Source organism: Ursus americanus, chromosome 4 (genome assembly GCF_024610735.1).
Source record: "Ursus americanus isolate L20-20 chromosome 4, mUrsAme1.1.p, whole genome shotgun sequence".
Lineage (NCBI taxonomy): Eukaryota > Metazoa > Chordata > Mammalia > Carnivora > Ursidae > Ursus > Ursus americanus.
The window spans coordinates 96,142,655-96,155,010 of record NC_142130.1 but is presented as its reverse complement, the minus strand read 5'-3'; the positions used below and the strand labels follow the sequence as shown (position 1 = coordinate 96,155,010).

The 12,356-nt window shown below is 49.2% G+C and overlaps 1 protein-coding gene across 2 annotated transcripts in view; it reads right to left on the bottom strand.

Moving 5' to 3' along the window:
* UBASH3A (ubiquitin associated and SH3 domain containing A) overlaps positions 1–6,578 on the bottom strand; it is a 37,380-nt gene extending 30,802 nt beyond the window's left edge. The window contains exons 1-3 of one of the 2 annotated variants that reach the window (XM_045774191.2): positions 6,409–6,578; positions 4,249–4,302; positions 1,639–1,825 (exon numbers count right to left, since the gene is read on the bottom strand). In XM_045774191.2, coding sequence (XP_045630147.2) covers positions 1,639–1,825; positions 4,249–4,302; positions 6,409–6,521 — 354 coding nt within the window. In that variant the 5' untranslated portion in view covers positions 6,522–6,578. The remainder of the gene's footprint in view (positions 1–1,638; positions 1,826–4,248; positions 4,303–6,408) is intronic. The other variant, XM_045774192.2, reaches the window with a different exon arrangement.
* Between the last annotated feature and the right edge of the window lie 5,778 nt (positions 6,579–12,356).

Below are 12,356 nucleotides of genomic sequence, written 5' to 3'. Positions count from 1 at the left end.
TAACAGCATTTTGGTTTTCAGATGCGTTTTTATGTCCCCTTCTGACCAGCAGCTCATGCTATTGTCCGTCCATCTCATCTTTGCGGCCTCTCTGGGGCCGGGGAAAGTGCACGACGCATGGAGCGTGGAACGTTGAGTAAGTGACTCTCTGTCCAGTCCACACTGTCTCTCTCGGTCTCCGGTACGTGGTCCGGAAGCAGAGTCCTTACAAACAGCTGCAGCGGGACATCTGCGTGTGGAGGCTGGACGTTGTCCTCTTATAGCATCAGAGGCAGAGACTCAGTCCCTCGGCCGCTCTTCTGCCAGAAAGGGCACTCAGCCAGCCCAGGCAGGGTTGGACGTGGGCTGGGGGCCGGTGGCGCCGCTGACACAAGAGAAGGGAAGGGTGCGTGTGTGTATCTAAGTCTGTGTCTGTGGGTGTCACGTGGTGTGTGTGTGTCTGCCTGTCTGTGTGGACATGTGCGTGCTGGGTGCAAGTTCCGGGGGGTTGGGAAGAGGAGCTGGAAGGCCAGGTGGCCCCCTGGCTGCCGTGAGGAAGCGTGCCCATTTCTGAGGTTACTTGCGTCACTGGCTTTGGCTGCCTTCCTTTCCCTGCTGAGCCACTGAGGACACGCCAGGAAGGAGTCTGACTGCCACAAACGCTGTTGCTGGAAAGGAGGGGGACCAACTCACCCCGGTTTGCTCAGGACTTTTCCTGGTTTTAGCACCGGAAGTTCTGTGCCTTGGGACCCCCTCCGCCCAGCCCCTGGCAAACTGGGACGACAGCACAGGCTCCTGGGACACCTGCTCAGATAGTTCCCTGCAGAGGCTTGCAGCCCCTTACCCATGCATGCTGTGGAGCCGGGGATGGGGCGCTCCTCCAGCCCTGGTGGGAACCCTGAAACGGGTGGAACCCTTAGAGCTGGCTGACAGCAGAGGGGGGGCCGGCCAGGGTGTGTCTTCTGCACGTTCCTCTGGTGGGGAGCCACAGAGGAAGTGGCTGCCTGCCCCTCCCCTCCTCCCTCCTTCTCATGCATGCTGCTTCTCTTCCGAGCACGTCCAGGTCCTCCTCACCTTCCCTGGACCCCTGTGAAGCTGCCTGTTTGACCATTTTCTCAATCAGGGCTGGGCCCTGGAGCAGCGAAAAGTCCTGCATTTGTGACCTTTGTGACGGGCCAGCAGCGACCCTTCAGTTCATGCATCACACATTTCCGAAACACCCGCTCGGAGGCGCTGTGCTAGTCTCGGGGCACGAAGAGGAGTGAGGCAGCTACCTCCTCCTGAGGGATTCAGTCTCGTAAGGGACGCAGGGTGCACCGGACGCATTGTCACAGCACGTGGACGGTGCCACTAGGGACACCAACAGCATGACGGTGGGAGCACAAAGGGCGGCAGCCCCTCCTGCCTGGGGAGCGGGGAAGACCTAACAAAGGGAGGGGTGAGTGAGCGGGGCTCTGAGAAACGCGTAGGAGTCGTCCTGATGAGGACAAAAGTGAAGGGTGTCTCACATGAAGAGGCCGGCTAGTGCCACAGTTGTGGGCCACCCCGTGGAACTAGGTCACGTGGCTGCCCTCGGTGACATCCAGCCACACTTAGACGTCACGGGGATCTGCCCCAGTGGCGTGTTAATGAACACTGAGGCACATGGGGCCGACTCACCGTGAAGAAGTCGCAGAGCGTGATGTGAGGGAAGACCTCGTGGGCTCGGTTCCTGGTGCACTGACGCTTGCTCTCTCTCCAGAACTCCTGCAGTCTTTCCAGCAGGGAGCCCGTGGGGCAGAGGAAAAGGGCATACTCCTGGGGGATGGGGTCATCCAGAGAAGGGTCATCGCGATGACAGCGCAGCCTGCAAGAGAACAGACCGCTTTCACCGGGCGCCACAACGTCAGGACACTTTCCCAGCGTGGGGAGGGCAGCCACTCAGAAGCACCGCCACGCTGCGACCAGCGTTGTCCACGCCGCACAAACCCACCGCCAGCCCCCTCGGTGAGGCTCAGCGCGCCCGGGGCCTGTGTGGCCATGGAGCAGCTCCGGGTCCCCACCACGCTCGTCTGAGTCCCAGGCGAAAGACCAAGACAGGGAGAGAAGGTGGCCTGGTCTTCAAACGATCTTTGGGGGCCAGAAAATCTGTAGAAAACATGCACATTTCATTCTGTCTGACTTCAAATTGAGTGCAAAAGTCAAAACTACCAAAAGAAAAAAAAAGCTAGACAAAATCTGGGTGGCTATTCTATATTTTTTTTGTATCAGAAGGTTATTTTAAGGACCGGGAGAAATGCTATCCAACCCCAAATTCAAGTCCTTTCTCACTGATGACAGAAACAAGAATTAAGACAACCACAAGGCATCATTTTCTCACCTGTCAAATTAACACTGTTTTTGAAAGGAAGCAGGCTGTGCTCCGTTGTGTCGAAGCTGCATTGGGTCGTGTGCAACTTCTGTATGAAAGCAAGTTGTCAGCACGCACCAAGAGCCTTCAAATACCCGTCCCAGCTGAACTGACAATTCTACTTCCAGAAATTTCTCCAAAGGAGAAAGCAAGTAACAGCACGCGTGAGGTATCTTATGGCAGGGTTATTTGTTAACAGGAAAGACACGAAGACGAGATAAGTGGCAGTAAGTTCATCTATCACGTATTCATCAGGAGTCATGGTTTTGAAGAATTTCTAGCGATGCAGACACGTGCCCGAGATGGAATACAGAGTTCAGTGGGCAGGGTGCAGCCCCCGGGGGAGACCGCAGCCATGCACAGGTGGGGTCTCCAGAAGAGTGAAACACCAACAGAGGGCGCTCTGCCCCTGCGTCCTGGTGCAAATGCATCCTTCACTGCTTGCTTTTTCTTCCAGAAACGTAACATACCCGCAGATAACATACACTAGTGTTTTATTTCAATTGCAAGCGACTGTTTAAAACATTCTGCAGGTGGCACTGTTTGTAGTCCACGCCGTCCTTTTGTAATTTATCCATGTGGATGCGAATGCATCCGGTCAGGCGTGTCAGGGTGACCCTTCCAAGGGCTGTGCATGCTTGTCACGCCTGTGTGATATTTCACTCATCCATCCCACCGCCGGACACGTCCATCGGTTTCTTTGCGAACAACGGCATAGCACGGTAATCAAGATCTTTGTACATGTCCTTGGGCGCTTTGCAAGTTTCCAAGACACGGACCTGGACGTGGAAGTCCGTGGTGGGTGGCGGCATTGACACAGCCCGACCGCAGCCAGGACAGGGACAGATCCCCCCCTCCGCTCACCCGCGTGGACACCTGAAGCTCCTTTCTTTTTCAGTGACATCTTAACTGGCACTTCCCTGGTTAACTAAGGTCGGCCCCCTGCGGGTGAGCCTAGGGGACCCCACGGTCTCCCCAAGCCTCAGTGGGACTGGTGTTCTGCTTGGCTGAATTGTAACTCGCAGGAAGTCACCATGGCCCTCAAGGCAGTGGGTTTCGTTTGAAATTCACATTTGGCAACTGACTTTAGAGCTTAGCCCAGAGGATTCTGGGTGTTTCCCTTTGTCTGGTAGAGGGGTTACATAGTTTGCCCTTGGCCTAGAGTTTTTGGGGAAGAAAGGGGTTCCCTGTGAGGACATGCTGGAAACTCACAGACCCGCTGTTGGTGCTTGCCACCCTGCTCTGGGAGGGCACCCCAGCTGGCTGAGACCCGGTTTTCATTGCTCGATTTTCACTGCTGTTTTCCAGAGCAGGGCATGAGGGGACTTCCCGCCTAGGGGCAGAATGACAGCGTCATGGCGCACTCAGGCGGGACTGGGTGCTGGAGGGCGGGGTGATCCCAGAGCAGAAAACCCAGGCCTGCAGCGGTGGGCAGCTTGCGGCGTGCCCAGCTGATGGCTGGCAGAGCCTCCTGGAACCCTGAGTTCCTCCCCCGGGCCCCCACCGCCTGGCCCTTGATGCCTTGAGGGGCATCCGGGAGCAGGAGGAAACTCTCCCCAGCAGAGGTAGCCTGAGAGAGTGGGACCTCTGTTTTTTATCTTCCCTATCTACTCAACAAATCACGTGGATTTCTTTCTTCTATGAGAGTCACATTTGGATAACTCAGATTTTTAAGTGAAGAAAGGCTTGTTCAAAGTTCCATCTCTCTCCTCTGTTTGCCATTTTAAATGAGGGTTCTTTTCTCCTTTCCTTCGGCGCTGGGTGGACAGGCAGGGACCATGTCCCCAGCTGCCCGGCATGTGTGGGGCACTTCCCCTGTCCGCGCTGCAGAGCTCTCAAAGCCAAGTACTCAGCACAACTGCAGAGACAGCCCTACTCACCAGTTGGACGCCTCTTCCGCTGTCTTTCTTCCAGTGGCTGCCAATGCCTTCAGCCTACAGGAAAGCAGGACGAGAGAAGCATTCAGAGACCTGCCTTCCATTCTCTGAGGAAGCAGGGGAGAGGCGGGGGTAGCACTGCACCCCATAGGACGTTTGGGGAGGCCCCCACACGGGCCTGGACTAGATTTGCCGCTGGATGCCTTGCCCTGCCCAGGCCTCCATCTCCATGTGGCATCACTGTGGATTCTGAAAATGCAGACCCGCTCACACCTCCCCTGCTCAGGGGCTCCCGCCTCCAGTCCTGGGCACGGGTTCCAACCATGCCCACAATCTCGCCTTCTCGGCCAGCCCCCACACCCTGCACCAAAGCCAGGTGAACCCACTCTTAGATCCGGAGGTTGGCTGTGAAGGGCCGAATCCCTGCCTTGCACACGTGCCTCCCTGCCAAAGTGCAGCAGTGTGCCAACACACGCTTAGAAATGTGGCACGGATTCTTCCAAGCTTGGCTCGAGGGTCCGTCCTCCAGGAAAACTTGCCCAAACCTCCGAGTGGGGAGGACGTGCATCCCATCCTGTTTCCCAACCACATGTTCAGGCACCAGACTTGGGTCTGTTCACCTCCTCTACCAGCCTGCAAGGTCCCTGAGGCCCAACGGTATCATACTCATCGTTATAGCCCAGGACGTATAGACACCGAATTAATTTAACTGAATGGGACCAAACTGAACAGGACGGAATACGGCTAAGGTAACTCGCTCAGGAATTCTGCCCGGAGATTGCTGGATGTGATGGTGCTGCCCCGTGCTGCTGTTGTGAATACTGACCGGAATGACCTCAGTTTCAACTACAAGGAGTTCGGAGCATGAGGCCCCCTCCAGCTTCAGTGGTATAATAAAGGACGGGCTTGAGAGGGGCCAAGAGTGCCATCCCACCCCACAGCTGCCTGTGCTCCCTGGCCTCAGTGCCCCTGGCTGGCCCGAGGGAAGGTGCCCAGGTCGGGGTCTGGCACAGGGTTCCACGGCTTATTTCCAAGATCCCTGGTTTATTATCAACATAAAGGCAACAGAGTTCTGATTTGGGTTAGAAGAGAAAAGGGTGTAGCTTCCAAGTGATTTTAGCCAATTTGCTCAGGGGTTTGTTACAATGTTTAAGGAAACTTTGGTCCCCTCCACAATCCAGTTACTTAAAGGGACTTTTTTTTTTTTAATATTTTATTTATTCATTTGACACAGAGAGAGAGAGAGACAGAGACAGAGAGAGCACAAGCAAGGGGAACGGCAGAGGGAGAGGGGGAAGCAGGCCTCCCCTCATGGACCAGAGAACCTGATGTGGGACTCGATCCCAGGACCCCAGGATCATGACCTGAGCTGAAGGCAGACACTTAACCGAAGGAGCCACCAGGTGCCCCTTAAAGGGGCTTCTGATGCATTTTCCCATCGTGAATAAACCTGTGAAAAATTAGTACCCCATGTCCCAGCATAGCTCATTGCTTTAGGGACTTCTCTTTCTGACAGGGTGGCTCTTAAGGTTAAAAGTTTCCGTATGGGGACCTTTTCCTTGGGTAAGCAGGATCGAGTCCACGCTGTGCTAACACTTTCCTAACCATCTCTTTCAATGATCAGACATTGATGAGATCTTCCCTACGGATGAATGGTTTCCCTGCACCATTTAGAAATACGTTCTTGTTGGTGGTTCTCGTGATAGCTCCCTTCAGTGAGAATTTGAAATACCTTCTAGTGTCATCTCAGTCACTGAATTGTAGAGAGTGTACAACCAGGCCCAAGCTCTTGCAAACCCTGAAAAATGGAGACGTCCCAATAACACATGGCTCCCAATTTTTACAAATTTCGGGGTCCCTCTAGCAGCAAACCCTGAAAAATGGGGACGTCCCTGTAACACGTGGCTCCCAATTTTTACAAATTTTAGGGTCCCTCTACCAGCCCGCCCGCCAGCAGAGTTTGTCTTTAAAGGGCAAAGACCATGTCGTTTATAAAAAGCAGGAAAGGGCCTTATTCTGAGACAGTATCTCCCGCCCTGCAAGGTGCACCCCTTCGGCAGGAAGTAAGTGCTCTGAGCTGCCTGCAGTTGTGCGGCAGGGGCCAGGAGGGTTGGGGGGCCTGGGACACACACCCAGGGGCCTGCGGCGGGGGACGGTACTCACGCGGTGTGTGCCGGGAAGCCCATTCCCAGGAGGGGGTCCAGGAGCGAGGGGGTGCTGCGGCCCTTGTGCTTGTTGGAGACCTTGGCGTAGAGCTGAGTCTCCCCCGCTGCCATCTCTTCCTGCCTGTGGACAGAAATGAATAGATAAAGCCAGAGAGACGCAGACAGGCGCGGCTGCCTGAGAGTGTGAAGAAAAACCTCAAGCCCTTTTGATCTTTCTGACAAAAGCTAATATCCTGTTTGCATGAGATGTTGGTTTTTCAGAATTCTCCTTGTGGGGTGCCGGGGTACAGCCTCCACCGGCCCTGTTTCCCCGTGGGGTTTGGGTGCCAGAGGTCCAACACGCTACGGGAACAGCGAACGTTGGCAAGATTGACAATACTGAATTTTGACAAGGCTGTGGAACAATTGGAACTCTTCATTGTAGAACTGTTTGGGACAATGGCTTGGACGGGTTTGCATACAGTTCCACACATTTGCTATGTGACACACTTACTCTTAGCTATCTACCAAGGAGAAGTGAAAATGTGTGACCACTCGAAGACTTGTCCACGAATGTCCACGATGGCTTTATTCACAGGAGACCCAAACCAGGAAGAATCCAAAGCCCATCAACAGTGAATACATACGGAAGTTCCGGTACATTCGATCAATGAGTAGCACTCCATCAATAGCAGCGACACGGTGCTGTCCCCTGAGATGGCGTGGATGAATCCCAAACACCGTTATTTTGATTAAAAGAAGCCAGACTCAAGATCATTCATACTGTATGGTTCTATTTAAATGAAATTCTAAAACAAGGTACTACTAAACTATAGAGACAGGAAACAGGTAAGAGGTTGCCCAAGGCTAGTGTGTGAGGGAGTTTTGGGGGTGATGGAAACGTTCTATATCCTGATAAGGGTGTGTAGGTCTTCAAGACTGTCTGAACCGAACACTCAGATTGGGTGCATTTCAAAAGTGTGTAAATTAAACCCCAATAAAATTTATTTTTTATTTATTTATTTTTTTAAAGATTTTATTTATTTATTTGACAGAGAGAGAGACAGCCAGCGAGAGAGGGAACACAAGCAGGGGGAGTGGGAGAGGAAGAAGCAGGCTCCTAGCAGAGGAGCCTAATGTGGGGCTCGATCCCAGAACGCCGGGATCACGCCCTGAGCCGAAGGCAGACGCTTAACCGCTGTGCCACCCAGGCGCCCCAAACCCCAATAAAATTTATTTTTAGAAGGGAAAGGGAAGGGATACTAAGAACAATAAAAACAGTATGCTAATTTTCAACAAAAATTGGCCTGCTGGGATTTTGTGGCGGATTATGTTGAATCTGTAGGTCAGTTTTAACAATATTGAGGCTTCCACTCCATGAACATGGTGTATCTCTCTATTTACTTTCTCTTAGTAGTGCTTTGTAGTTTCAGTGTCTTGTACATCTGTCATTACGTTTATTTCTATGTGCTGCTATAGTTTAAAAATAATTTCTATTTCCATTCTTTGCCAGTATATAGAAATACAATTGATATATATATATATATATATGTATAAAGATTTTTTACTTATTTATTTGACGGAGAGAGACAGCCAGCAAGAGAGGGAACACAAGCAGGGGGAGTGGGAGAGGAAGAAGCAGGCTCATAGCGGAGGAGCCTGATGTGGGGCTCGATCCCAGGACCCTGGGATCACGCCCTGGGCCAAAGGCAGATGCTTAACGACTGCGCCACCCAGGCGCCCCTGATTCTTACATATTGACATCACATCCAACAATCTGGCCGAGATCACTTATTAATTCTAACATTTTGTAGATTCTTTTTGACTTTTTATGTACATAATTATGTCATCTTCAAATAATGCCACTTTCCCCCTTCCTTTCCAATATTTGTAAACTTTATTTCCTCTCTGTGCCATATCGTTGTGACAAAGACCTCCAGTGCCATGTTGAGTAAAAGTTTAGCATAAGTACCCTTTATCATATTAAATAAATTTTTTTCATTCCTCATTCACTGAGGTGTTTTTAAAAAATTCATTAACAGATACAAAGTTTATCAAAAGCTTTTTCTGCATCTATTGAGGTGATCATATTGTTTTCCTTTTTCATTCAGTGACTGAGGTAGGTCATACCAATTGACCTTCGAATGTTAAATCAACCTTGTGTTTCTAAGATAAAGCTTTGATCGTGATATGTTATCCTTTGTGTGTATTAATCAATTTGTTAATACTTTGTTTAGAATTTTTTGCATCTGTGATGGTGAATTAGCTTGGCCTGTTGTTTTCTTTCTTCTCAGGTTTTGGTGTCCATAGAACTCATTCTGATATTCCTGAGACTTCCTGGTCTCAACACTAGAAGTTCCCATTCTAGGAACCCCCCTCAGGCCCTGGCAAACGAGGACAGTGGGTCACCCTAAGTGTCAGTGTTATTCTGGCCTCATAAACGAGTTGGGAAATATTTCCTCTTTCCCGATTCTCTGAGTTTTTATAAGATTGGTACAACTTCTTTCTTAAATGTTTGAAAAGATGTATCAGTAAAGTCATCTGGGCCTAGAATTTTCTCAGAAAGTTTTACATTATGGAACTAATTTATTTAACAGATACAGGAGTATTTTTCTTCTGTTGGTTTCATTAAGTTGTTTTTCAAGGAACGTGAACAATTTATCTAAGTTGCTAAATTTCCTGGCACAAAGTTACCAGATTTTGTTGCATAATTTTCTGTGTAGAGGTCTTGCAGTATTAGATTATTAAGTATTTGATCGTTTTTGATGTCACTGTAAATGATTTTTTTTTAATTTCTTATTCATACTCTTTGTTGCTGGTGATTCGAAATACTATCGATTTCACATTATTTTACATTGAACTTATATCCGAATGTCTTGTTTGACTTACTTATTAATTCTAATAGCTAATCTCTGGAATTTAAAAAATATTCTGTGTACAAAAGGAATTGTGTCTATGACTAATATATTTCTTTCTTTCTTACCAGTACATACTCTTTATTTAAAAAATTTTTTTTCTTTCCTTTTTTTTCTTTTTTTCCTTTTCTTCTCTTCTTTTTTTCTCCCCCTCCTCTTCTTTATTCTTCCTTCTTTCTCCTTTTTCTTCCTCTTCTTTTCCTCTTCTTCTTTGATTGCACTGGCTTGGACTCCAGATGTTGAACATCATGGTATATATATGTATATATTGCATCTCCCTGTGTCATTCTCCATTTCAGAGGAAAATCTTTCATTATTTCATCTTTAAATGTAAGTTATGTTTTTAAATATCTTTTATCTTTGCGGAATTGAAAAGATGAAATAATTTCATCATCAAATCAGTTAAATAGCTCAAATTTGAAAGCCTCAAAGTAGAAAAAGCTTGTGACCAGAAGACAAAAAAGTAGATTTTGGGTCTGAAATATAGCCACTACTCAAATACATTTTTCTTTTCTCAGTAGTAAACCACTTTCTGAGCAATTGTGCTTATAATATATTAAAATATAATTTTCTCTTTTTTAAAAAAAAATCTTATTTGTGTAAGCCAGGAAATGCCCAATCTAGCCTCATCCCCTTTCCTTAGCTTGTAAATTATCTTCCAAGACCAACAGTGAGAAGACAAGCTTCTTGACTGACACTTTTCCCTGTGGCTGACTCCCAAAGCCTCCTTCTCTCACTAAAGGCATCCAGACGGAGACTGTGGGGTTCCTGGGGGGCTCGGTTGGTTAAGCGTCTGCCTTCAGCTCAGGTCATGGTCCCAGAGTCCTGGGATTGAGCCCCACATTGGGGTCCCTGCTCAGCAGACAGCCCGCTTCACCCCCTGCCCCTCATCCCACTCATGCTCTCTCTCTCTCTCAAAAAAAAAAAAAAAAGAGGTGGAGACTGAGGCAATTCTTGGAGCTCAAGCTGTGTGCAAATGGTTACGAAGACTTCACAGCTCCTAGAGGACCCCTCAGGGGGTCCCCTCTCCTTCTCATACCTCCAAACCAAGACCATGCAAGACAAACAGAAGGGGGAATGAAGCATAAGAGACTGTGGACTCTGAGAAACAAACTGAGGGCCTCAGAGGGGAAGGGCGTGGGGGAATGGGAAAGGCTGGTGATGGGTAGTAAGGAGGGCACGTATTGCATGGTGCACTGGGTGTTATACGCAACTAATGAATCATCGAGCTTTACATCAAAAACTAGGGATGTACTGTATGGTGACTAACATAACATAATAAAAAATTATTGTAAAAAAAAATAAGACATCACCGTGGTGAACGCCAGCCCTGGGTACGCTGATTTCTATTTCCTTAAAGTTTTGTTTTGAGTTTGATGGAATCAATGTGTAGGGAGGCTTTCTGAGAGGCTGCTGTACGGTGGAAGCAGTTCAGCCATCATCGTGGGCCATCTCCCTGCGCTACCCTGGCAAACTGACCTCATTTGACACACATCCCAAGATGTTAACATGTTAATGTGTTAATATGACATATGTGAATCCATGATTGCTTCTGGTTCTCTACATGTCTGCTCAGTGTTGTTTATGTTATGTTTTTAGTTATGATCAGCTCATCCGTGTGCCTGGGGCCTCATCACACACTCACCACTGCGCCAGGTGCCATGAGAATACATTCTAGACCGTCCTCTGAGAGCGGTACGCCAAAGGGGCGTCACCTACAGCACTCAGGTGAAAATACAGAAAGAGTTAAGTTCTAAGTTTCCTCTCCCTGTCTTTGAGGGCAAACGTGTGTTCCAGGACTAGACAGAGTAGTCAGGAAAGATGTAAAGGAAGGGTGTATGAGCTTGCAGGATTCTTGGTCTTAAATCCAAAAACACCGAGAGGTGTGTAGGCAGGTGCTGGGAGGCAGGAAAACAAAACTGAGTTAAACCACGATTGGCTGAATATATCTCTCTGGCTATTGTTGCCATTGGCAAATTCTGCCGACTCAATCTTTAAAACCAGCCCCAAGTCCAGCTTTTGCTCTCCATTTGCACCACCAGCATCCGGGTCCAAGTCACTGCCATGGGGGCCCAGGTTTTCAGTAGCTTCCTGCTGGCGTTCTGTGAATTCACTTCTGTCCCCACACTTTGTTCGCATGCATAGATTTGACTCTGCCCTGCTCAGCTCTTTGTAGCTTTTTATCACATGGAAACCAAACCAGAGTTCTTCCAATGGCCCAGGCTTTCCACGATCTGCCGATATCCAAGCACATGGGTTTTCTTGGGATTCCTCAAGCACCCCTAGCTCATCTTCTCCAGGCCTTTGGAGTTGACGGTCCTGTGCTTGGAACAATCTCCACTCTTAGCTCATAAGACCTACTTTATCCCATCACTGAGATCTCCACTAAAATACCATTTCTTTCTAGAAGTCTTCCCCTTCCACCCTGTCTGACCACTCTCGAAGCCTCTCCCAGCCTCATCTCTTCCGAGCATTTGTCATCACCTGAGACCACAGGTGAACGCTCTGTCCCCTCTGCCATCTGCTCGGAGTCTAGACGCCTGGCTCATGGCAGATGGCCCGTAACTATCTGGTGAATAAATGAATGCATCTCGCTCTCCTCCTCTAGACTTCCGAAGGGGCTCAGTCCCCTGCCCACAGCAGCAGGGCCATGTTCTCTCCTGATAAAACATCTTCAAGCTGTATTGTGTGCAGAAACCCCTTGGGTCGTAGAGGCCCCTTACAGACTGAAGTGTCTCTGTGGAGTGCTCACTGTGAGAACACCTTCAGGCTCCCTCCCTTCTGTCTGCAGAGCAGCCGTGAGTCTAGGCGGGACTCAGTCACACGGAGGGATAGAAACCCCTGCCAAAGCGTTTTGCCTGCCCCTCCTGGTGCGTGTGCACAGCTCTGGGCAGGACCCAGCTGTTCTTTTATAAAAGGAGTGTCTGTGTTCCGAAGACTCTCTTATGTGAGGTTTCTGAAAAGGTTTGCTTACCTTACTTACTAATTAAGGGCAAGTCACATTTTTCCCCTCCCTGGTCTCTGCAGCCATACCCCCGATGGCCACTTGATA